General features: G+C 52.6%; 1 protein-coding gene across 6 annotated transcripts in view; it reads left to right on the top strand.

Moving 5' to 3' along the window:
* The window catches only part of Cacna1a (calcium voltage-gated channel subunit alpha1 A), a 120,141-nt gene that overhangs the window by 11,111 nt on the left and 83,851 nt on the right, over window positions 1–25,179 (top strand). For all 6 annotated transcript variants that reach the window (XM_070008497.1, XM_070008500.1, XM_070008495.1 and 3 more), the window contains exons 3-5: window positions 19,189–19,280; window positions 20,402–20,554; window positions 24,972–25,165. In XM_070008497.1, coding sequence (XP_069864598.1) covers window positions 19,189–19,280; window positions 20,402–20,554; window positions 24,972–25,165 — 439 coding nt within the window. The remainder of the gene's footprint in view (window positions 1–19,188; window positions 19,281–20,401; window positions 20,555–24,971; window positions 25,166–25,179) is intronic.

Consider the following 25,179-nt stretch of genomic DNA (forward strand, 5'->3'; position numbering starts at 1 on the left):
ACCTGGAATTATTAAAGAAGCAAAACAGATCACGTGAAACTACCCGTCATGCCCTCCTGCGGGAAAGGCTCCAGTCGGGCCCCTCCCCACCTTTTGTAACCAGGGAAACTGAGGCACTGGACTATATATTTCCCTGTGGGAAAAGAAAGGACTGAGCCGAAAACGAACGAACACAGGTCACGGGCACTGTGGTGAAATAACAAATGTGAGCCCGGGGGCCGGCTGGTGGCTCCCGCCTGCCACCCCAGCCACTCAGGAGGCTGAGATGTGAGGATCACGGTTCAAAGCCAGCCAGGGCAGGAAAGTTCATGAGCCTCTTTATCTCCAGTAAGCCACTCAGAAAGGCCAGAAGTGGTCTTGAGCAAAAGAAACTGAGGGACAATGCCCAGGCCCTGAATTCAAGCCCCAGGACTCTTCCTCCCCAGAAAGAAAAAGAAAGAAAGAAAGAAAGAAAGAAAGAAAGAAGGAAAGAAAAAAAGAAAGAAAGAGAAGGAAAGGAAAGAAAGAAGGAAAGAAAGAAGGAAAGAAAGAAAGAAAGAAAGAAAGAAAGGAAGGAGGAAAGAAAGAAAGAAAGAAAGAAGGAAAGAAAGAAAGAAAGGAAGGAAGGAAGAAAGAAGAGAAGGAAAGAAAGAAAAGAAGACAGAATCTGGCAGCTGGCACTTCCTGTCAGCGTGAACCCGTGTGAACCTTTACAAATGCTAGACACGTGCTCTCCATCTCCAACCAGCAGAGGAAGCAGTTAGGAGTCACAGTTGGGGTAGGAAATGGTACTGGGATTTGAACTCAGGGCCTTAGGCTTGGTAGGCAGCAGCTCTGTTTGAGCCATGCCACACCCACTAGTGATAAGCCACACCCCCTGCACAAAGCCACGCCCTTACTGCGGAGCCACACCCCCACCATTCCGGTCACACCCCCTGGTGTGGAACCACATTTAGCCACACCCCTTAGTCACAGATTCCTCTTGCTGCAGAGCCACGCCCTACTCAGAGCCACGCCCCCTCGACAGAGCCACGCCCTCTCCTCTGTGTGACACTGGTTTCTTGACCACTCATTTCTGGAGGGAGAGAGACCGGCAGGGCCTAGCACAGAAAGGTTTAGCACCTTGCCTGCCGTGCCACATCTCAGGACTCTGGGCTTAAAATCTGGGGATAGCCTTGGACCCTGAGCCATCAGCTTGTGGAGCTTGTGGTGGGGGATGACTGGGGGGGGGAATCCCTTTGTTCCCCGTTCTCTGCGTGTGTTGCTATGCCGGCCCCTTCACGGAGCACCATGGGGAAATTAAGGGAAGGTGCTGGAGGTGGTGTGGAAATGGCTGAGCCCCAAGGCCTAGTCGCCTACCACTTAATTCAGCAACATCATCTGCCCCTCTCCTGCCAGGCATTTTAGACAAGTCCCCACTCCCCCTCCCCCCAAACAAGGAATAGCAAGTGGGAAAGGAATTGAGAAACTCAAGTCAGGAGAGGAATCTGGAGAATGGGAGTACAGTTAGTACACCTGGCTCCGTCAGTAGGTGCTCAGCCAGCAAGACTTTGCCTCTTGGTGTGCCTCAGTTTACCATCTGTCAGAAGAAGACAACACTGAGACCAGTTGTGATGGCTTAAGTTTGCAGTCCCACCTCCTCGGGTGGAAGAGAACAGGAGGATCATAGTTCCAGGCCAGTCTGGAAAAATTTCCACAATCAAGCAAAGTGCAGTAGTATACACCTGTAAATCCCAGTACTCCCTAGACAGAGGTAGAAAGATCATGCCACCTGCCACTGAACCACACCCCCATCCCTGACCCATGCCCCCACAGCCAAGCCCTGCCTACTGCAACTGGGCAACACAGCAAGATCCCATTAAACAACAACAACAAATAGCAAAGGGAACAGAAGGAGGGGTATGGCTTGCCCCAGGGTGGGGTGAGGGGATGGTGGGTCTGTGTCCAGACTGAAAATGTGGATCTTTGAACTCTTCAAGTTGGGTTAATGGGAGAAGCGGGCACACGGTTTGTGCGGGAAGGAGTCTGGACTCCGCACTGCATGCCACATACAAACTGGGCTCTTGGGTGGGCTAGGGCGTCTCGGCCCCGCTGACTCTTCTTGCTGTTACCAGATCTGCTGGGCACCCAGTAACTCAGGCACGACAGACTTCCATCTCTGCCCCTGCCCAGTGGTTTGGAAAGTCCCCCGGGGTCCCGGTAGCCTGTGAGCTTGCCGGGACTGTCGGTTAGCTTGAGCTGCCGCAGCCTCCGGAAGGCGGCTGACGGAGTCAGTACCGGCTGCCTTCCGGGACTTAGTGAGTTCCTGCCGGGTTCTTTCTGACCAGGACAGATGGCTGTCACCTTCTGGAATATCGGACAGGCCCCTTGGGAGACGTCAAGCACTGTATCACTGCATCCTCAGGATATGAGCCTCCTATCTCAGCCTCTCTAGTGGCTGCGATTACAGGTGTGAGTACCTGGCTCATTCGCCACTATTTGATGCATAGTTCCACGGCATTGGAGAGTGTCACAGTGACACAGTGTAACTGTCACTACCATCCATTTCCACGAGTTCCTCATCATTACAAGCTAAAACTTTGTCCCAATTAAATACTTGCTCCCTAGTGCGAATCACCCACACTTCCTCCTTCAAGCCTCCATAAATGGGTTGAACCCAGGGGCCTTCTATGAGTGGAGTCACATAGTATTTATTGTGTGTCTGGCTTTTTTAATAAACTGGTTCTGGGCCTTGAACTTGGGGCCTGGGTGCTGTCCCTGAGCTTTTGTGTTCACTTGAGCCACAGCTCTGCTTCCAGGCTTATTGGTGCTTAACTGGAGAAAAGAATCTCATTCACTTTCCTGCCCAGGCTGGCTTCGAACCTCAAATCTCAGCCTCCTGAGTATTTAGGATGACAATCACGAGCCACTGGTGCCTGGCTTGTGACTGAGAATATTTTAGTTACTGTAATCTCTTCAAGGTGGATCCTTGTGACACATGACAGAATTTCCTTTTGTGCTTTTTAAAGGCCGAGTAGTATTCCATTGTAGATAGAGTACAGTCTGTTTTCCATCTTCTGCCCGTGGACACTAGGAGGCTCCACTTTGGGAGCCTATTGTGAATAATGATGCCAGGGTCGGGGTGTGCCAAAAGATCAAAGCAAGTGGCAGTCAGATGCTTCTTCCTATACAGCCATGCCCCCAGCTCCTCTTGCTCCCAAGTTGGGAAGACTCAAAAGGCCAAATTTCAGTGTCCAGTGAGGGATGCTCAGTCTGATGTCGATCTCAGCACTTATCTTTCATTTAAAACAAAAAACAACAAACTTTTAGTGTGGTACTGGAGTTTGAACAGATGCTAGGCAGGCCCTATACCTCAAGCCACACACCACGCGAAGCCACACCCACACCCTGAGCCACGCCCCTAGAGCTAAACCACGCCCCTGAGAGCTAAACCACACCCTCTCGCTGTTCATCCTTGAGATAGGGTCTCTCTGTTGGCCAGGGCTGACCCAGACTACACTTGCATTTCCCACAATGGCTGGTCTCCGAAGGATGAGGTCAGAGGATCGCGGTTCAAAGCCAGCCCAGACAGACAAATCCCAGAGACGCGAATCTCCAAGGAACCACCAGAACGCTGGAAGCAGAGCTGCGGCTTGAGGAAAAAAAGAAAAGGAAGCACCCAGGCCCTGAGTTCGAGCCCCAAGACGGGAGCGCGCGCATGCATGCACACGCATACACACGCACGCACACACGCACGCGCACACAGGTATGCACGCACACACACGTGCACACACACGCACACACAGATCCATACCTACCACGGCTCTGTCCTGAGATTCTCACTCAAACACCGAGCCCCCTCTTTGCGGGATAAGGAAGCTTCCTGCCTCCAGCTCGCCCCGAACCCCCTGCGCCCCGCCCTCCACGGCCAACGCGGCCATCCATCCACTCACCCGCGCAAAAGCGCGGTTTTATCAATGGGCCCGTCTCCAGGGCAACCGCCATGAATGAGCCCGGCGAAGGTTGCCGTGGAGATGGCGTGAATGAGACGGGCCGTTGCCATGGAGACGAGCTGAATGGAAAAGCCCCGAAGTAGCAGGCAACACGCAGGCACACACGCACGCACGCACGCACGCACGCACGCATGCACGCACCTGGGGCGGTGGTGCAGGCAGCAGTGAAGTCTCCCTGCATCTATTTCCGACTTGGAGTTCCAAAAATAACCCTTCCCCCCATCGCCTCCTCCCTCCTCCTCCTCTCCCCTCGGGGTCCCCCCCCCCGGCCGGGCCCATGGTGGCTCCTCTGTCCTGGGCCAGGGGCCTGTCTTCTTCCCATTGGGGAAAATGCCAGTGACAGCTCGAAGGGCAAGAAGAGCAGATGGAATGAACCAGCTCAGACCAGCTTTCTGCCCAGCACCTCAGAGGACCAGATGCACACACTTGAACCCAGGGCCTGAGCACTGGTCTCCTAGGTTTTCCACTCCGCGCTGGTGTTCTGTCAGTTGAGCCACAGCCCCACTTCTGCTTGTCAGGTGGTTCATTGGAGATAAGAGTCTCCCTGGACTTTCCTGCCCAGGCTGGCTTCGAACTGTGATCCTGGGATTTCAGCCTCTGGAGTCGCTGGGATGACAGGTGTGCACCACCGGCACCTTCTTAGTGAACTCTGGGCCTTCGCAATGTACCCAAATCACTTATTTTGCTTGGAGAGTCTTTCTGATTTTATTTCTTCACTCAGGGTTTTCCTTTCATATCCAGTTCACATAAGCATTAACACAAGAAAAGGAAAAAAATACTTGTCTATCAAGAAGAAGTGTTAAATAAATCATGTGGCATCACCCTGGGGTATTTAGGAAGCCTTAAAAAAAAAAAAAGTAATAGGGCTGGGCCCCAATGGCTCACACCTGTCATCCTAGCTACTCAGGAGGCGGAGATCTGAGGATTGTGGTTCAAAGCCAGCCTGGGCAGGAAAGTCTGTGAGACTCTCATCTCCAATGAGCCACCAGAAAACTGTAGTAGCGCTGTGGCTCAAGTGGTAGAGCACTGGCCTTGAGCTGAAGAGCTGAGGGACAGTGCCCAGGCCCAGAGTTCTAGCCCCATGACCAAGAACAACAACAAAAAAGTAATAGGTGCTGTGCATAGTAGTGCATTCATGTAATTCCATTCCAAGGGAAGCAAAAACAGGAGAATAGTGGATTTGAGGCCAGCCCTGACTATCTAGTGAGACCCTGTCACAAGTAAAAGGACAAAGTGTCAGACACCAGTGCTTATATCTGTAATCCTAGCTACTCAGAAGGCTGAGGATTGTGGTTCAAAGCCAGCCTGGACAGGAAAGACTGAGAAGCTTTTATCTCCAATTAATTGCCAAAAATGCTGGAAGTGGAGATGTGGCTCAAGTGGTAGAGCACCAGCCTTGAGCAAAAAAGCTAAGGACAGCACCCAGACCCTTAGTTCAAGCCCCAAGACTAGCATAAAAGAAAAAAGAAAAAAAAAGGAAAGAAAGGGAGCGATCCAATGTCTGGATGCTAAGAGCTCTAACACTTATAGAGTACTATTGTGTTCTTGTAAATAAGCACTTGTAAAGTAAGTGCTAAATATTTAATATTTGTATTTTTTATAAGGTTGGTTCTATCGTGACCTCATTTTTTAGACTGGCAGATAAGAATCTTTAAGATAATGTGAGGTAAATATTTTTTTTAAAGCAAATATATACACACAAGCAGTAGGCACCAGTGACTCACACCTGTAATCCCAGCTACTCAGGAGGCTGAGATCTGAGGATTGAGGTTGGGAGCCCGCCCAGGCAGGAAAGTCTGTGAGACTCTTGTTTCCAGTTAACCATCAAAAAGCTGGAAGTGGGGCTGTGGTTCAAGCATTAGAGCACTGGACTTGATCAAAAAAGCTCAAGAACAGCACCCAGGTCCGGAGTTCAAGTCTGGGACTGGCATGCACACATGCACACACACACACACACATACACACACACCATCACAGGGACTGCCATGTGTTTGTAAGTGCATAGACTCTCTCTGGAAGCTTCCATGAGAACTTGGTGGTCACCAGCCTCTGGGAAGGGTCCTGAAAGCCTTGCAGGCAGGTGTGCAGAAAACGTGTGGTTTGGGCTGGGAAGGTGGCTTAGTGGTAGAGTGCTCGCCTTGCATGCAAGAAGCCCTGGGTTCAATTCCTCAGTACCACATACACAGAAAAAGCCAGAAGTGGCACTATGGCTTAAGTGGTAAAGTGCTAGCCTTGAACACAAAGAAGCTCAGGGACAGCGCCCAGGCCCTGAGTTCAAGCCCCAGGATTGGCAAAAAAAAAAAAAAGAAAGAAAGAATGAAAGAAAACACTCGGTTTGTGCAGCTGCTGTTTGGTGTTTTTCTGACTCTGGAGTCATCTGTGCTTGTCATGGTCTCCCCCAAACCCAGGCAGAGAGGCACTAAACATGGATGGCGTCCCAGCACCCCTGGATCAAGAGCTGTGGGAATGAACAGCCAAGTGTGGTGCCCCCCGGAATCACAGAATAGGCGATCAGGCTGTGAGATTTACACAGCACAGAGTGACTGGGACTGTGTGTCTGTCTGTCTGTCCTAAATGTGTCCACACACATGTCTTGTGAGAGAACAGTAGGTGAAGAATCTACCGGAAGCCAGTAGAGACTGGGCCCTGTTTCCAGGGGAATAGACTTTGTGGGAGCCGTGGAGGAATCTAGGCAGGGGCGGACGTGACCGGATGGCCGGCGTGGCCTCTGGTCTTACTCCCACCCTGAGTTGAAGTCATCCCACCAAGCTGGGGGTCAAGGGCGTCACAGACCTTTCCTTCTTAAAGGGGGTGGGGGGAGAGTGCGTGACCGTGTAGCCCAGGCTGTCTTCCACTTGCCATCATCTTACCTCTGCCTCCTGAGTGCTGGGATTACAGGTGTGCGTTACCATGCTCAGCCTCATGAAAGCACTTCTGAACTCCTCCTAGGAGCTGATGTGGGTATTATAAGGGTAGAAGACAATGTTGATGCGTCCTGGTCCTGCCACCTCCAGTTGTGTGACCCTGGGCAAGTCAGCAAGCTTCCCTGTGCCTCAGTTTCCTTGTCTGTATAACGAGGACAGTCATAGCCACCCTGGGCAGGTTGTGTTGTTATAAAAAATGTGCAAAAGGCTATTCGTTGGGGGGGGGGGGATGGTAAGGCCGCTGTGTCTTCCCAGGCCGGCTGAGTACAAGCCAGTGCCTGATCAAGAATGCGGCTGTAATTGATTAATCCGCACAGAGCCGGGCACCGGTGGCTCCCGCCTGGCATCCTAGCGACTCAGGAGGCCGAGATCTGAGGATCGTGGTTCGATGCTAGCTTAGGCAGAAAAGTCCATGAGACCCCTATCTCCTATTAACCACTAAAAAGCTCAGGGACAGTGCCCAGGCCCTGAGTTCAAGCCCCACAGCTGACAAAAAAGTGAAAAATAAAAATAAGCGCTGATTTATGTTTCTCTGGTTATCCTGACTCCCCACATCCATCCACCCGTTATCTTCCCTCTCTTTCTATCTCCCTCCCCTCCGCTCCCCTCGTCCCTCCTTATTTTTGGATCTGGACTTTTGCTGATTCACTTCTCGGAGCAAAGGAGGAGGAAGTGAGCACGGCTCATTGACACGCGCCGCTTCGAGTGACTCAGCTGTGATTCATGTTCTAATTAACCGAGGGGGAAAGCTCATGGGCCCCTAGCCCCCTGTCCACGCGCGCCCCACTCCGGACCGGTTAGAAGAATAACACCTGGGGCCAGGAGTGGGGGGGGAGGTGAAAGAAAACCAAAGTGGGTGCTCTTCATTCCAGTAAGCCTGGTCTCCTTGCAGTTCCCAAGGGCTTGGCCACATCCTCCATATTGCTGCTCCCTAGTGGGCCTTCTGAACTAGGGCAAACTAATCTGGGCCCTGAGTAACCATGGTGTGCGTGTGTGCGTGTGTGTGTGTGTGTGTGTGTGTGTGTGTGTGTAGAGTTAGTCTGAGGTCAGGATGAGAAAGAGAGGCCGGAGACCCCCTGGGACGGCCAAAGGATCATGGGAATGCAGTATCATTTCCTGAGCTGGTCTTTGGCTCTCATCCCAGACTGAAACACCCGGTCTCTTTCCTCTATCCCCCCTCCCCCCTCCTCCTGGGGCCTGGAATTTGTCAGTGGCCAGCACTGAGGCAGCTCTCTGCATTTTGTGTGTTCAGAAAATGAGAGGGAAGGGAAAAATAAAAATCCAAATGATGGTGTGTGAGCTCCTTGCTGAGCGATCACTACGTACAGGGCTGGGGCGTACTGAACATTTGTTTTTGAATGATCGAGCTTATTTCCTCCTCCTCCCCGGTAGGAAACTGAGGCTGCCCCTCCCCTCCCTGCACCATGGGAACAGTGAGGAGATAATTGGTGGAGATCTAAACCCAGCCCCTTCCATGGCAGAGCAGAGCTGGAATTCTACTACCTGTCCTGGTCAGTTGTGAAACGGAAAAGGAATCGCCGATACTTTGTTCCAGAGGTTCTTTTGGACCCCCTCTTCCATGTGTGTGTGTGGGGGGGGGCTCTAGGCTTCAATCTGGGCCTCCATCAGAGAGTCCTAGAGCCATCTAAGATGGAGAAGCTTAAGAGGGCATTCCTGGAGGTGTACTGTATCAGCCACATTCTTGGGAATAAGTGTGTGAGATGCACTTGCTGCTGTAACAAAGAAGCCTCAACACAAAAATCAGCTCCTCCCTAAAAGAACTTTACTTCCTGTACATATAAAGTCCTAAAAAAGGATTTATAAAAAACCTAATACCCACCAGGCATTGGTGGCCTGTCATCCTAGCTACTCAGGAGGCTGAGATCCGAAAATAGCGGTTCAAAGGCAGCCTGAGCAGGAAAAGGCTATGAGATGCTTATCTCCAATAAACCACCAGAAACCAGAAGTGGCGCTGTGGCTCAAGTGGTAGAGCGCTCGCCTTGAGCTGAAGAGCTGAGGGACAGCTCCCAGGCCCAGAGTTCAAGCCCCACAACCGACAAAACAAAACAAAAAACTAATATACCCAGCATGGCTAATAGGGGACATATGGATGAGAGAAAGAGAAAGAGAAAGGGGGGGGTAGAATACATAAATGATGGATGGAGGGGATGGATGGATGATTATAGACAAATACATGAAAGAACTAGCTATGATAGAGAGATAGGAAAGTCATAACTTGTGCTCCCCATACAGTGCTATAGAACATATATTCCTCTTGTCTGTCTATACCTTGGTCCCCTTCATTCAGCCATGTAATATTTCTCCCTGTCCTCTCTCAGCCTGTAATTTCTGCTAGTCCACTTACATGAAATCAAGTTTTTAAATGTGTGCTTGGTTCTTTCTCTGGTTTATTTTCTCTATAATGCCATCCACTTCCCTCCATGTTGCTACACAGGTTAGATTTCATTTGATTTTGGTGGTCAGGGTGGAACAGTTCGGATTTCATTCTTTCCCATGGCGGAATAATACTCCGTTGTGTATAACGACACTTTGTTTTTCAAAATGATGCTCTAGAACGGCAGGCAGCTCTCGGCCCCGTGGTCAAGCCCAGGCTCCGTCGGCATTGTGGCTCCTTGCCCAGGCTCCGTCGGCATTGTGGCTCCTTGCCCAGGCTCCGTCGGCATTGTGGCTCCTTGTCTTCAGACCATGGCTTCCGAGGTCTCCGTGCCCCTCAGTAGCCAATTGCAAAAGAGCATGAGGAAGGCACCTAGGAAGTGTTTTTTCTGTCCTGACCCGGAAGCAGTCCTCATGATTCTCACCTCCTGGCCAGAGCTGTCACATACTCATGCCTGCCTGCAAAGCTGGCCTCTTAGGAAAGAGAGACCCCAGCCCCTGCTGTATGTCCTCACTGAGAATTCAGGTCCATATTTTAGTCTGTCTCTGTCCTACCACAGGACATCCCTTGTGGATACCCCACATTCTTTCACCCCATCCCGTGCCTTGGCCTTCCCACCCATTGGAATTGCTCTTGCCTTACAGTGAGGTGCATCTAGATCTCTCTCCTCCTTGCCGTGCATGAAAGTTGGAATCAGAGTTGCTTCTCAGAGACTTTAGCCTCAGAAACTTGGGGTCCTAAGGCACTTCAGGGGGGCTGGCCTTTAGAGACCACCCCTCCCTGCCTCCTTGGGGCACCGAGGTCACCACAGCAAATGTGGAGTCACTTCCTGTGGAGGGGTCAAGAAAGATCATGTCATGAAAAGAACCCTGTAAGACACAGAGAATGTTGAGGGCTCTAGTAGGAAGCTCTTGCTAGCTCTGCTTTCTTGGGACCTGGTGAGACAAAGCCATACAGGGGGGCAGGTGGAGTCAGGAGGCTCTACTCCCTTTCTGTCTCTCTCCATCTTCTCCCATCACTAGATTCAACTTGCAACTAGAGCAGAGAACTCTGGGAAATGTAGTCCCAGCTCTCATCCGCAAGCAAACAGAATGCCCATAACAGGGCATTCTTGGAGATGTAGTCCCAGTACTTGTCCTTAAGTAAACCCAACCAGAAACCAGAGCAGAGCATGCTGGGAGATGTAGTCCCACCTTGGAAGGTAAGCCTGTATAGAGATCATGGAGACCAAAATGGTGCCGGGAAATCAGTTGGAAGGATTTCTTTATAACTCATAGTTGCACCTCAACATTTTCTTCAACCCACGTCTGCTTCAGTCCATCTCCTGGTTCCTTGGGGGATGTTGCCAATTTAAGATGTTGGACTTAGCTCCCCTGAAGTTTCATTAATAATAATAATTATTATTATTACAATTGTTGATTATCTGCTTTTGTTGTTTTGTTTTTCCCTGTCTCAGAGAAAGTGAGATCCCTTCCCCTTCCCACATTGGGGAAAATGTAGGCAGCTTTCCCTCTTGGAGATCTTCATCAATAACCAATCATGGACCAAACAGATTGGGCCTGGGGGAGGGGAAATGGCATCACAGAGAACATGCACAGACCTTGTCTCTGCCGCTAGTCCTGAATGACACTGCGTAACAACTATGGGCATTAGAAAAATGGAGGAGAAAGGAAAAGGAAAAGGGCCAGACTCTCTTCTCTAACAGTCCAGGATTATTTATTGAGGCACAACGAGGGGCAACAAACCTTCCCGTGGGGCTGGGGTTAGGCTTTTATGGGGTCCGAGCAAGGAGACAGAGGTTATTGGAAAGGCTATAAGGGCTGAGGAGGTGGAGACTTCTGGCTAAGCCCACAATGGAATGTTGCTGGCCAGTTTGTTGAAGTCGGATTTGTCCTGTCTGTATGTCCAGCAAGTCTGTAAGCACCTGGGGGCTTGCCTGGGATAACAGGGTGGGGGTCAGTGTTCATATTCCATCTTTAGATACATAAGAAGATTGGACCCGGAGGGGAGAGCTAAGTCCTTTGTATAGGGTCTTATTTTATTTTTTCTGTAGGTCAGGGCTTGAACTCTGGGCCTGGGCGCTGTCCCTCAGATCCTCAGCTCAAGGCAAGCGCTCTACCCCTTGAGCCACAGTGCCACTTCTGGTTTTCTGAGTGTATTATTAGAAATAAGAGTCTCACAGACTTTCCTGCCCGGGCTGGCTTTGAACCACGATCCTCAGGTCTCAGCCTCTGAGTAGTAGGATGACATGGGTGAGCCACTGGGGCCTGGCCTGACATTTGTTCTTAGATGTGACTGAGACATTAGTTGAATGTTGGCCTCCAGCACTGACTCAATCTCTCTGATCTGGAGAGCAGAGGGGATGATCATGAGTGTCCTGTCTTCTCATTCTGAAGGTTAAATAAGACAAAGCACGTGGCCTGTCACGTGGTGGTAATGGGATTTGAGTCAGGGCTTCCTGCCTGGGGGAGGGAAGTTGCTATACCACTTGAACCACACCTTTTTGCTTTAGTTAACTTTTTTCAAATAGGGTTTTGAGTTTATTCCTGGGACAGCCTAGACTTTGATCCACCTATTTACACTTCCTATACAGCTGGGGTGGCAGGCACACACCACTATACCCAGGTACTGGTTGAGATGGGGGTCTCGTGAATTTATGGCCCTAGGCCATAAATTACAGTCCTCTCAATGGCAGTCTCTTGAGTAGATAGGCTTATAGATGTGAGCCGCTGATGTCTGGCTTTCTTTTGAAAATTTCAATGGGCAAGAAATATTTGTGTATCTCTGGAGATACAATATGTGCTTCTGCTGCTGTATACAATGATTAATGGTCAAATGAGGGCGCTTTGTTCTTTTTCCTACTCATGTGTCAGTCATTCTTACGTTTGGAAGCCTTTGAGTTCTTAAGTGAGGTATTTTTGGTGGTGGTGGAGGTTTGTTTTCTTTTGTTTTTCAGTTCTGGGTCGGAACTCATGATGGTGTCACACTCCACCAACTGAATCATACCCACAACCTTTTTATTTTTGAGATGAGCGACCCAGTGACCATCTCAGACAACAGTTCCCCTTAGTTCTGCCTCTCAAGTACACAGGCAGTAATGGCCATACCCAGCTTGGGGTTGAGATGGGGTTCTCACTAACTTCCTGCCAAAGCTGGCCTCAAACCAGGTTCCTCCCAGTCTCTGCCTCCTGTGTAGCCAGGACTACAGGCATGTGCCACCCCACTTGACTGAAACTTGATTCTGGAAGGCTCCACTAAATGTCTGGGAATTCAGATGCAGCGGCTTCTCTCTCACGGTCCTGGTTAAGGTCAAAGCCACACAAGGGTGACCTTGAAGACACCCTAGGTCTGCCAGTCTTCAAAGCCGCCTTTCCTGGCCCAGGCATCTCTCCCCCACCCCCGTCTTGACAAGCACCCTCTCTCCCCTTCACTTCGGTCTGGATTCTTGTGCCCTGCCATAGTCTGGGCTGTTTGCCTGTGTCTCCCGGATCCTTCTTGTTTAAGAAAACACTGCCCTTTAAGAGGGCTTCAGGAATCACCCAAAATAGAACCGTGTCCTTTGGCACAATCCTTTACTTTACAAGACAAACACGAGGAAGAGCTGGTCCAAGCAGCAGGTGAAGGAGCTGGGGAGCGTGTATCTCATCAAAGGAAGGAAATGTAACCCGGGGTGGAGGAAAGGATTTTGACATAGAGAACTGCAAAGGCGCCAAGGCTGGTGTGTGACTGGAGGGGGCTGAAGCTGGCTTGGTGGCGGGCGTGGCTCCTCGGGGGCGTGGCTCTGAGGTGGGTGTGGCTCTGTGGGGGCATGGCTCCGTGGAGGCCTGAGCAAGGTCGAGGTCCCAGGAGGTGTGTGTGTGTGGGGGGGGGGGGATGACCCAGGCCCCAGCTCTGTGGAAGGAACTCAGGCTCAAGCTGCACATGTCGGCTGTGGCAATGAGGATGTGCGGTAGCTCAATCCCTTCGCATGGCAGCTCCTGAAGAGAAAGACGAGGGGGCCACGGTGCGGTGAAGATCCTGGGTCCTGAGGATGCCATCTGGCAACGAGAATCACAGTGCAAGGTGGTCTGTCCATCTGTTCTGGTTTCACTTAGCTGTATGGTAAAAGACGGAAAGGAAAGCCGGGTGCTGGAATGGCTCCCGCCTGTCATGCTAGCTACTCAGGAGGCTGAGATCTGAGGATCGCGGTTCCAAGCCAGCCCCGGCAGGAAAGTCCGTGAGACTCTCATCTCCAATAAACCACCAGAAAACCGGAAGTGGCGCTGTGGCTCAAGTGGTAGAGCGCTCGCCTTGAGCTGAAGAGCTGAGGGACAGCGCCCAGGCCCAGAGTTCAAGCCCCGCGACCGACCAAAATAAGATTAAAAAAAGATGACAAGGAGGAGGGGGCGAAGGACGAGGAGGAGGAAGAGGAAGGAAAAGAAGAAGAGAAGATGGGGGAGGAGAGGAGAAGAAGAGGAGGAGGAGGAGGAAGCGCGGAGGCACGCATGCGCATGGCGCTCAGGCGATGCGCGCACGGTGGTCGGCGTGTTACCCTCACTCGCGCACGCGCAGTGGGGAGACGCTGGCCGAGCCGCGTGGCGCACGTGGTCGGCGTGTTACCCTCACTCGCGCACGCGCAGTGGGGAGAGGCAGGCCGAGCCGGTGCGGCCCCCAGGAGGCCGCTGAGCTCGCACAGCCGGCGCTGCAGGAGCAGCCCTGCTATCTCCATGGCCGGACACCTGCACACGGGGCGTCTGGGGACAGGGGTGACCCCCTCCGAGGATCCTTGCCGTCTTCCCGCTCCTAGGCCCAAGACGGTCCACCCCGGTCCAAGGTGTCTGTCGGGACTTCCGGTCTGGATGCCAGCGGGAGGCCGGAAGTGGAGGAACTACATCCGGGTCACGGCGCCACCCCCGAGCCCCTGAGAGAAGCCGCTTTCTAGGTCATGTGACCGGAGCTCCCGTTGCATGGAATGCTGGGAGCCGACGCGAGCCGCGGGCGTCTGGCGGCTCGGCGCAGGCCGCAGCCTGTGTGCTCCGTGCCGCCTGCCTTCCGTCTCTTCTAGAACACACCCTACGAGGTGATATCCTCTGCGTGCGCGGGCGCCGGTGTTGGGATTTGAACCCGAGGCCGGGGCTCTGTCCTCCTTCAAGGCTGGCTGCCCGCGGCTTTCTGCCCGGGCTGGCTTCCAGCTTGCTGCTGTCGGGCCGCGGCCTCCTGAGCCGCCGCCCCGGCCTCCGTCCGCCCCGGCCTCCTCCCGCCCCGGCCTCCGTCCCCCCCCCACCGGCCCCCGGGGCCGCCCCACTCAGCGAAACACGGCCGTGTGCACGTCCGGTCCTGGGGCCGAGCCCTTCCTCGGTGCTGGGAACCTGCTGGGATTACTCCGAGGGGTCTTCGGCGGCGGTCTCACTCTCATGCTGAACCCCCGATTGGCCTCCAGCTCAAGATCGACCAGCTTCAGCCTCCCAAGGGCTGGGATTACAGCGGTGTGCCACCGCACCTGGCTGGCCTTGAAGTCCTATGGGGCTCTAGTTTCCTTTTCTGCAAAAATAGGACTCGAGGTGCTTCTGTCCGGGCTGCAGCGCGGAGCCGTGCACGCGGGCCAGCTCCCCAGCGCGCAGCCATCGCTGGCTGCTATATATAACCAGGGCCTCCTTTCCACTCCCACTGCCGGTGTCCTACTTCTAGCCCGCATCCGCCGGCCCTGCGCCGCGTCTGCTCCTGGGCTCCAGCGCCTCCTCGCTGCCTCCTTCCTCGCCACCCATCTGTCCTGGCTCCTGACAGCCTGGTCGTCCCTCTCAGCCCTCGTTGGTCCCCGCAGCCTCCACAGGGCAGCCTCCGGTTCACAGCCTCCCACCCTCCAGCCCACCTTCCCCTCCCCACGGAGCCCACACACTCGTTCCCTGTTCTCTTCTCCTCCCAATTCTTTCTCATCTTGCCCAGGACAGGGCTGGGAGGGAAAATGACAGGGGTGCCAGAGGTCAGTGTGTTTGCTTTCCTGAGCCTGGAACACATGACAGCCCAGCTCACAAGATGGAACCCCAGATGTGCACTTCTGGGGTTTGCTTTTTGCTCTACCCTAGATTTCACTCTGCAGCACCGCTGTCTCCTGCCTCTGTTTCTTCCTTCTCTCCCCTGCCCACCTCCTCCATCTCTGGGTCAGAACCTGGGTCTCTACTGCTTCCTTGTGTGGTCTCCTTGGGGCCTTATTCCAACTCCCTATTATCATGATTGTTGCTTCTAGAACAATCTTTAGAACTCAACTCTGTGCCTGTTCATCTGGATAGATGTACCAGGCCCCAGTCACCCCCACTTCTAGCCCCACCTGGCACAGGAATTGTATTTCTTTGTTGGTGAGACAGGATGTTGCTCTGTTGTCCAGCTGACCTAGAACACTTCCTGCTTCTACTTCTCCAAGACTGGGATTATAGATATGTGATACCATGCATTCTTAGGTTTTGTTTTGGTGTGTGTGTATGTGTGCGTGTATGTTGGTACTAGAACTTAAACTCAGGGCTTATTCTCACACAGCTTTTTTGGCTCAAGGCTGGAACTCTACCACTTGAACCACACAGCTCCACTTCTGGCTTTTTGGTGGTTAGTTGGAGATAAGAGTCTCATAGACTTTCCTGCCCATGCTGGCTTCCAGCCACAATCTTCAGATCTCACCTCCGGAGTAGCTGGGATTCCAGACATAAACCACCAGCACTGGGCTTGGGGTTGTATTTTACTGCAACTCAGTTCAAGTCCTCTCTGTGCTCAGAACTTCCCATGACTTTCATCTTACTTAGGGATAAAAGCAAAAAGGCCTTCATTCTGACTCACCTGCCCCACCACCACTCACTCCATCTCCTCCCGCCCCTCTTCATCTCCTCCCACCCCTCTTGTCTCTGGGCTCCAGGTATGCTCCAGCCTCAGGACCTTTGCACCTGCTCTTTGTCTGCCTTGGTTTTTCTCCTCAACTCTCTTGCTTCTTCACATCTTTGCTTAGGTGTCTGGCTTTCACCCTGTGCTGTGCAGCTCAGCTGCTGCTGACCACATGTAGCCTTTGCATGAGAACCATGGTCAATGTAGAATACGCACCAGATTAAAAAGGAAATCATGGAATGATCATTTGGCTGGGCAACAGAGCACATGCCTGTATTCCCAGCACTTGAGAAACTAGTTTCACCAAGGCTCCTCAGAGAAAACTTACAAATAATAATAATGATGGTAATTATTAATTTATAATGTGGTTGTCTCTCCATATCATGGCTTCTATTCATTGCATTCAACCCATTGAAAGTCACAAAGAAGCTTGATGTGGTAGCTCATGCCCATAATCCTTAGCTACTCAAGAGGCTGAGAGCTGAAGACTAAGGTTTGAAGCTACCCTGGGCTGGAGTCTGTGAGTCTCTGATGCCCAGTGAACTACCAAAAAGCCAGAAGTGGAGCTGTGGCTCAAGTGGTAGAGTCCCATCCTTGAGCTAGAAAGCTTGAGACATTTCCCAGTACTGGCACCAAATATGTGTGTGTGTGTGTGTGTGTGTGTGTGTGTGTGTGTGTGTACATATATATTTTAATGACAAAAAATGTTTAGAGATGTTCAGTACAGAAGCAATCTCCTTCCTGGCTTTTAAATTTTCTTTTCTTTCCTAAGCAATACAGCATGGTAAAAAAAATTCCCCAGCATGTACATTGTGTGAGGTTCTAGTTGGACGTCCATGTCTCAGGCCTGTGTTCCTAGCTACTCAGGAGGCTGAGATCTGAGAATCAGGATTCAAAGCTGGCCTGGGGAAGGAAAGTCCATGAAACTCATAGCCCAAATTAATCACCAAAAAAAAAAAAATCCACCAAAAACCCATAAGTGGAATAGTGGTTCAAGTGGTAGAGAGACAGCCTTGAGCACAAAATCTCAGGGACAGCATCCTGAGCCCCGAATTCAAGCCCCAGGACCAACACAGCACATACAAATTAACTTCACGGTTGTTTATTTTTCGTTTTAAGTAGCTACTGGAACAATGTGAACTTCCATGCTGGACTATGCTAATCTGGACGCTTTTGGGATCCTGGCAGCACCCAGGGCCCTCTCGTGTGCTAGGCAAGTGCTCATTGTCAAGCCACGCCCCCGAGACGAACCACGCCCCCAACAGGACCACGCCCCCGATGCAGAGGCACGCCCAATCATTGGTCACGCCCCCTGATCATCAGGCCACGTCCTGATGCTGAGCCACGCCTGTGAGAGTGACCAGGCCCCCTGGGTGCTGCGCCTCACTTGGCCACGCCCCCACGCCGAGCCACGCCCCCTCCTTTCAAGTTCCCTGGACCCGGATTCTTTGTCCCCCCATGGCCTGTCTAGGCTCAGGCATGCTGTCGTGCTTCAGTTCATAGCTGTCAAGCCAATGCCTGGAAACTCAGCCAATGCGTGCGGCTCGTTGTGCCAACCCAAACTGACGGCTCCTAGCTGCCAAAAAGAAGAAGAGAGCGGGAGGCAGGAATCTCCCGGTGATCTGTGGGAAAGAATTTGAGGAACCCAAATTTAACAGGAGGAAAGTGAGCTGGAGGGAGCTGAGCAGGGTGCTCAGGCCTGGCCCAGGCACACCCCAGGAGATCACGAGTTCAAGGACAAGCCCTGGCTCCACAGTGAGACTGTCTTACAAAGCAAATAAGCAGGGAGAGTAAGCAAGAGGCCACATCGTCCGGAAAGAAATGGAATCCGTCATCTCCCTGCACATCACCTTTACAATGACAGTAAGACAGCACGTAAGCAGACGAGTACGAAAGAAAGTTGGTCGGGGAAGAGGAGAATTAGCATGTACAATCAACCTCAAGGTGGACGGACGGACGCACACCCGCTCACTCCTGACAGAGAGACAGAGAGAGAAACCGGGGGGGGGGGGGCTCGGCCCACCTCCCCCAGGCTTTGATTGAGAGGTGCTCCCTGTGGGTCAGCTTTCCTCCCTAATCCCACCAACTTCAAAGAAAGCAGAGGCTTATTTGGGGTTCGTGGTTTCGGGGCGAGGTGTGTGGCTGGTACCGCATTTGCTCTGTGGTGGGACAGAGCTGCTCAGCTCATGGCTGCGAGGAGCCACAGGAAGGCCAGAGGGGAGGACGCCCTGCCCCCATGACCTCCCTCCCTCCCTCCAGGCCCCGCCCCTTAACGGTACCTCCACCTCCTAACTTTAGTGCCTTTGCCTGGTGAGCCAAGCTTTCCTTTGAGGGACACTTTAGATTCAAACATTAACCCCCTCAAAAAGGGCTTTCGTTCCCTGGGCTGGCCTCCATTTGAGAGCACTTGCCCTTCATTTCTAGTCGCCTACGGGCATAGGGAGTTTGTGGTGCTGAAAATGACAGCTTCTGCAAGACTGTCGAGTCATTCAAGCCTCACACGGCTTTCAGGGGTTACACAAGGACAAATGGAGGCGCGGAGCATGGAAGTCACCTGCCTAAGGTCAGCCTGCCTAGATGTGAACTCCTGAAGATTTAAGACTGTTCGGTTTGGTGTGGTTTTGACACAGAATCTGATTGTGTAGCCCAGGCAGGCTGTAAATCCCTAATCCTTCCTGCCGGAGTCTCTTCAGGGCCGGGATTACAGGCATGCACTCCCAGCCTGGACTGTTTTTCTGCTTGTTGAGCCTTAAAACCAGCTGCCATTTCTCTAGCTCCCCCCCCCGCCCCCACCCCCACTCTCCATTGCCTTGGGCTTACCCATGATTCATTCAGATTGTGGGCTGTGGAATCTATTTGAGGTCACCCAGCTGTGAATTTATAGAATTTTATAAATCACCTTGTGCCGAGCAAGCAGGGTAGTGCACACCTGTAATCCCGGCTCTCACGGGGTCCAAGGCAAGAGAATCTCAGGTTCTGGTCTCAGTCGTCTGCCTGTGTGCCAGCTCCTCAAACCCACCTTCTCTCTTCTCCCCTGGCGCTTTTCTTCCAGTATCTTGGCCACCGTTGGGACGGAGTTTGACCTGCGAACTCTGAGGGCAGTTCGGGTTCTACGGCCGCTCAAGCTGGTGTCTGGAATCCCAAGTACGTGAGTGACTGACCAGGCCTGGGGCTTCGCTCGGGGACTCCGGGAGCACTCAGTTTCTGCCCCCCCCCTTCGGAAGGTCCTCAGTGTGTGTCAGGGATTCCCCAGTGACCACACCCCACCCATGACCCTCAGTCTGAATCCTCACCCCTCACATTGGCCATGTCCATTTCTATAGAGGGGGAAAGCGAGCCTCAGGATGACTGAGAAGGGAAGAAAAATGGGAGCAGGGTCATGTGGCTGAGAAGCAGTCAAACCCGGATTTAGCAAGTGGGAAAAACTGGTTGGCAATGCCTATTCCCATTTACCTGAGCACCAGCTGTATACCAATGTGCAGCTATTGAGTACCTCCTGTATACAGGAAGAACTGCCCTGTTCACCCATTTCACAGATAGGAAGGCTGAGGCTAAGAGAGAGGCTGTTCATAACGAACTGTTTGCTTTTTTATCACTTCATTAAAAAAAATTCCCAAGCCCCAAGAAGCTCCCCTGAATTCTTACAGGTTGACAGGGGTGAACCTCCTCCCCTAGATTCTCTTCCTTTCTCATTCGCCAAGGATGGCTGCATGGCAAATGTGTGGGCACAGCATGCAGGGTCGGGACTGCGTGTCAGGAGTTGGCCATAAAAGCAAAGGTTGGATGCGTGGCTCAGGTGGTAGAGTGCCAGCCAAGGAGTGGAAGCATCAGATACTGAGTTCAAGTCCCCATCCCAACCTCCCCCCCCCAAAAAAAAAGAAATAGAAGCCAGATGCAGGTAGCTCACACCTGTAATCCTAGCTCCTCAGAAGATCTGAGGACAGCAGTTCAAAACCAGCCCAGCCAGGAAAGTCCATGAGCTTCTCATCTCCAGTTAACCAGCAAGAAGTAGAGCTGTAGTTCAAGTAGTAGAGCACCAGGGTTGAGAAGGGGAAAAAAGGCTCAGGGACAGCACCCAAGCCAAGTGCTGACGAAGATAATTAACCAGACTAAAATAGGAAAGGCGTTTGCCTGTGGTGAGGAGCCAGTCTCTACAGGGTCATCCGTGTAGCTCTGGCTGTGGGGGGGCTGGGGAGAGGGCTGGGGGCCGGCTGGGGGGGGCTTGCTGATGGGCCGCGGGCCTCCTCTCTCCATGTCCCCCCTAGGTTTACAAGTCGTCCTGAAGTCGATCATGAAGGCCATGGTTCCCCTGCTGCAGATCGGCCTCCTCCTGTTTTTTGCAATCCTTATTTTTGCAATCATAGGGTTAGAATTTTATATGGGGAAATTTCATACCACCTGCTTTGAAGAGGGGACAGGTAGGTGTGAGCAGCATGGTGTGTGTGTGTGTGTGTGTGTGTGTGTGTGTGTGTGTGTGTGTGTGTGTGCGTGCGTGTGTGTGTGTAGGGGGTTCCACTCTCCTTCTGGAGCAGGAAAAACTGGAGCCATCCTTCCTCCCCCCCTCCCCCCCGCAGCTGGGAGAGCTGCCTTCAGATGTCCTGCGTCCCCAGATGGCTCAAGGCCCTGGGTTCGAGGCCTGGCTCCTCGACATTGACAGGAGAGAGGAAAGGAAGGCAGGGCGGTGGAGAGCGGCAGGGGCGCACGGGACGGCGCAGTGCACAGCGGCCGGCCCAGCGCCATCCTGAGCAGGGCCCCACGCCTGGCTAGGACGGGGCTCCGGCCTGCTGCCTGTTAGGGAGCAATGAACCCCAACCTCAGCATCTCCTGGGTCCTGGGATGGCCGTTCAGAATGGGGGACCGACAGCGTCCTGGGATAGCCAATCAGAGCTAAGGGACCAACACGGTTATAGGCCTCACCCAATCAGAATTGTGGTATCAGCAAGGGCCTGGGATGGCCAATCAGAATCATGGGACCCGCAGGGTTCTGGACGCCACCCAATCAGAACCACATTTACCAGCAGGGTCCTGGGGTGGCCAATCAGAATTGTGGGGCCAGCAGGGGTAGTAGTCCTCACCCAATCAGAACCACAGGCCCAGCAGGTTCGTGGACGGCCAATCACAGCTTTGCCCTCACAAGCCCTGGGAGGAGCAGACTGAAGGGAGAAGCTGGGACTCCGCCTGGGGGGGCTCCACCCTGCACCCCCATTCTCCCGCCCCCTTGACCCCAGGCGGATCCCAAGGTAGCTGGGGCTGCCCCATCCCCTCCAGTGGTGGTGGGGAGGGGGAACTACGATCCTTCCAGAAGGGCGGGGTTTCCTCCTCTCCCTTCTTTTCCTCTCCCAGGCTTGGGAGCGCTCCCTCGGCATGGGGCGCCCCAATTATTCCTTCCGCAATGAGGAAGGTGTTAATTGAGGCAGAGCTATTTCTGCACCTGGCCTCATGAGGGGGGGTTAGGGGGCGGGAGGGGAGGACTTGCAAAACCCCAGGATCCCGGGCCTTTTCAGGTTTCCTGCGGTCTCCCTGACCCCCCCCCCCATCCAAGCGGCTGGCTGGGGTCTGAGTGGGGTCTTGGGGTGGTGTTGGGGGAGGGGTGCTGATGTATGTGGGTGCAGCCCCTGGAGGGTCCAGACGCCCCCGTTTAGGAAGAAAACTGAAAAAAGCTCCTGATTAAAAATATAAGGCGTGTGAGTAAGACAGATCCACGCAGACACCCCGGCAGCAGGTTAATTTTAAAATGTATTTCTAACCAAATCCCTCAGCCTGGCTGGCTGGTGATTTTTATATATATATATATATATATATATATGTTTTTTTCTAGAAACAACCCTCGGAGTGCTTCGTGCACTTCGTGGTTGGGGGGGGGGGGGCTGCCGTGAAAACACCTCTGGGCGTCATTGCTAAAGATAGACAGGCTCTCACCAGGCCCAGCCCAGATCCTGTCAGCCAGCACCTCCGAAACACCCCAAAACTCGAAGGCAAAGTAGAAAGAGCTTCCTGTTTTCTAAGAGCTCACAGGGAAAAATGAAAGAAGAAAGAAAGAAAGAATGGAAGGAAGGAAGGAAGGCAGGCAGGCAGGCAGGCAGGCAGGCAAAGTATCTGAGGAACAGGATCCCTCCCTTCCACTTCTGATTTGCAGCCATTTATAACCTGGAAAACCAATGACAGATTATATCCACACATGACCCCCAGATTTTGGGGGCTACTGGAGGCCTGGGAAAAATGGGGACACCCCAATTAACTAGGCTAACACAAGTAGGCTGCCCAGGGGTTACGCTGGGAACTGAGTGGAGGACTGAGAAAGTTCCAGCTTCTCCTCCGCCAGTGGTGTCTCTTGCTAGTTCTGCCGATGGAGTTCTTCCCTGGTCTCACCCTCCCACCGGCATTCATTAAGGCAGCAGCTCGCTGTTGTCTGCTGTGTGACAGTAGTGGCATTTGTTTCTTTCCTTGTTTTTTCCACTATGTAGCTGAGGCTGGCCTCCAATTCTTTCTTTCTTTTCTCTTTTTCTTTTTTGGTCAGTTGTGGGGCTTGAACTCTGGGCCTGGGCACTGCCCCTCAGCTCTTCAGCTCAAGGCTAGCGCTCTACCACTTGAGTCACAGCGCCACTTCCGGCTTTTTCTGCTTATGTGGTGCTGAGGAATCGAACCCAGGGCCTCAGGCATGCCAGGCAAGCGCTCTACCACTGAGCCACCATCCCAGCCCCATGGCCTCCAATTCTTTTTTTTTTTTTTTTTTTTGGGTCCGGTCATGGGGCCTGAACTCTGGGCCTGGGCGCTGTCCCTCAGCTCTTCAGCTCAAGGCTAGCGCTCTACCACTTGAGTCACAGCGCCACTTCCGGCTTTTTTCTTTTTGCTTATGTGGTGCTGAGGAATCGAACCCAGGGCCTCTGGCATGCAAGGCAAGCGCTCTACCACTGAGCCACCTTCCCAGCCCCCAATGGCCTCCAATTCTTGGTCCTCCTTTCTTGGCCTCCCAAGAGCTGGGATTACAGGCATGCGCCACCATGCCCAGTGTGGTTTCTTCTCCATTAGGATTTTTTTTTCTACAGGCCATAGGAATCTTCTAACCACCATTTCTTTTCTTCCTCCTGGGCGTGGTCCAGTGGGAGTTGGGAGTTGATAAAGTAAAGGCTCCTCCCTGCCATACAAATACTGAAATGTTGTTGGGGTTGTTGAATGGAAAGGTTGTACTTTTACACATTTTCTTTTCTTGTGTATTCATTTCATCTCCTTATTTCTTTGTTACTTCTGTTCCTTTTCTTGTTGGACAGACCTCATTGTAGTTATGAACGTCCATTCATCATCCAAAGGAGTTTCCACCCAACCGGTCCTTAGAAGTGGCATTCAACCCAGTGTGGTGGCACATGCCTGTAATCTCAGTACTGGAGAGGCTGAGGCAACAGGGTCAAGAATTTCAGGCCAGATCCTGTCTGTCTTAGTAAAGAAAGGAAGGAAGGGAGAGAGGAAGGAAGGGAGAAAGGTAGGAAAGGAAGGAAGGAAGGAAGGAAGGAAGGAAGGAAGGAAGGAAGGAAGGAAGGAAGGAAATGTCACGGCATTGAATCCAGACCTGCTGCTCTGGCCCAGAATATGAGTTGCTGAGGTCCCAGGGGCCAGCGGCCAGCATGTGGCCATTAGCACGCAGCTCCCCCACCCCTGGAAGCTGCCCTCCATCTCCAGCAAAGAGCGAGGGGCTCCCTGCCACGCTCCTCCCTCCTCCTGGTATTTGCACAATCTGCCTCCTGCTATTTGGGGAGGAAATTGAGCTCCGTTTCCCACCCCGCGGCAGGGGCAGGGACTCTCTGTGCTGGGTGTTCTTCGCCCCCAGAACAGCTCCCCAGAACAAACCCAGAACTTGTCAAGAAGGAAAGACAGCAGCAAGACCACAGAAGGACAACGCCAGGCACGCGACAGATTTGTCCCCATGCCCGCCTGAGACCACACGGCGGCATCGGCCCAGACGGCCACTGCGCCAGATCCAGCGCCTAACGAAAGCAAGGCGCCGATCGCTTAGCTGAGCCTCTAACGGAAAAGCAAAATAAGGGGCGCTTGGAAACCAAGGGCCATCTCTTCTTAATTGATACGGGGCTAGCTGAGCTGCTGGGTTTAAAATAGTATAATAAGCAAAGCAAAAACAGTCTGGAGAGAACATTCAGAGCAAACAGGATAGGCCCAGCGTTGAAATAGTTACATGAGAATTCCTTATAGTCTCTCTCTCTCTCTCTCTCTCTCTCTCTCTCTCTCTCTCTTTCTCTGTATGAGGGTATTGTGGGTTTTTTTCAAAGAGTTATTTCTTCATTATCCACAAGTCAAGGAAAAACTCATAAAGAAAATGAGGAAATATTTTTAACATTAATAATAGATATCATTTATAAGATTCAGCTAAAGCACCAATCTAAGGCCAATTTATAGCCTTCCAAAAACTCAACCTCTCCTAGAGCAAAATTAGCCCATAGAGTCAAGTGCCAGTGGCTCACGCCTGTCATCTTAGCTACTCAGGAGGCTGAGATCTGAGGATCATGGTTCAAAGCCAGCCCAGACAGGAAAGTCCATGAGACTCTTAGCACCAATAAACCACCAGAAAACCAGAAGTGGTGCTGTGGCTCAAGTGGTAGAGCACTCACCTTCAGCAGAGATGTTCAGGGACAGTGCCCAGGCCCTGAGTTCAGGTCCCAGGACCAACACACACACACACACACACACACACACACACACACACACACACACACACACACACACACACACACGGATAAAATGATCTTATTGCCCTCTCCCAACCACGTGGGGTGCTTGTGTCTCAGTCCAGCGGACGGTGCTGACCCCGGCCCTTTCCTCTGGCAGATGACATTCAGGGCGAGTCTCCGGCCCCGTGCGGGGTAGAGGAGCCCGCCCGCACCTGCCCCAACGGGACGAGCTGCAAGCCCTACTGGGAGGGCCCCAACAACGGCATCACTCAGTTCGACAACATCCTGTTCGCGGTGCTCACCGTGTTCCAGTGCATCACCATGGAAGGGTGGACCGACCTCCTCTACAACGTGAGTGCCGCGGC

Source organism: Dipodomys merriami, unplaced genomic scaffold, assembly GCF_024711535.1.
Source record: "Dipodomys merriami isolate MVZ:Mamm:240054 unplaced genomic scaffold, mDipMer1.0.p SCAF_70, whole genome shotgun sequence".
Taxonomy (NCBI): Eukaryota; Metazoa; Chordata; class Mammalia; order Rodentia; family Heteromyidae; genus Dipodomys; species Dipodomys merriami.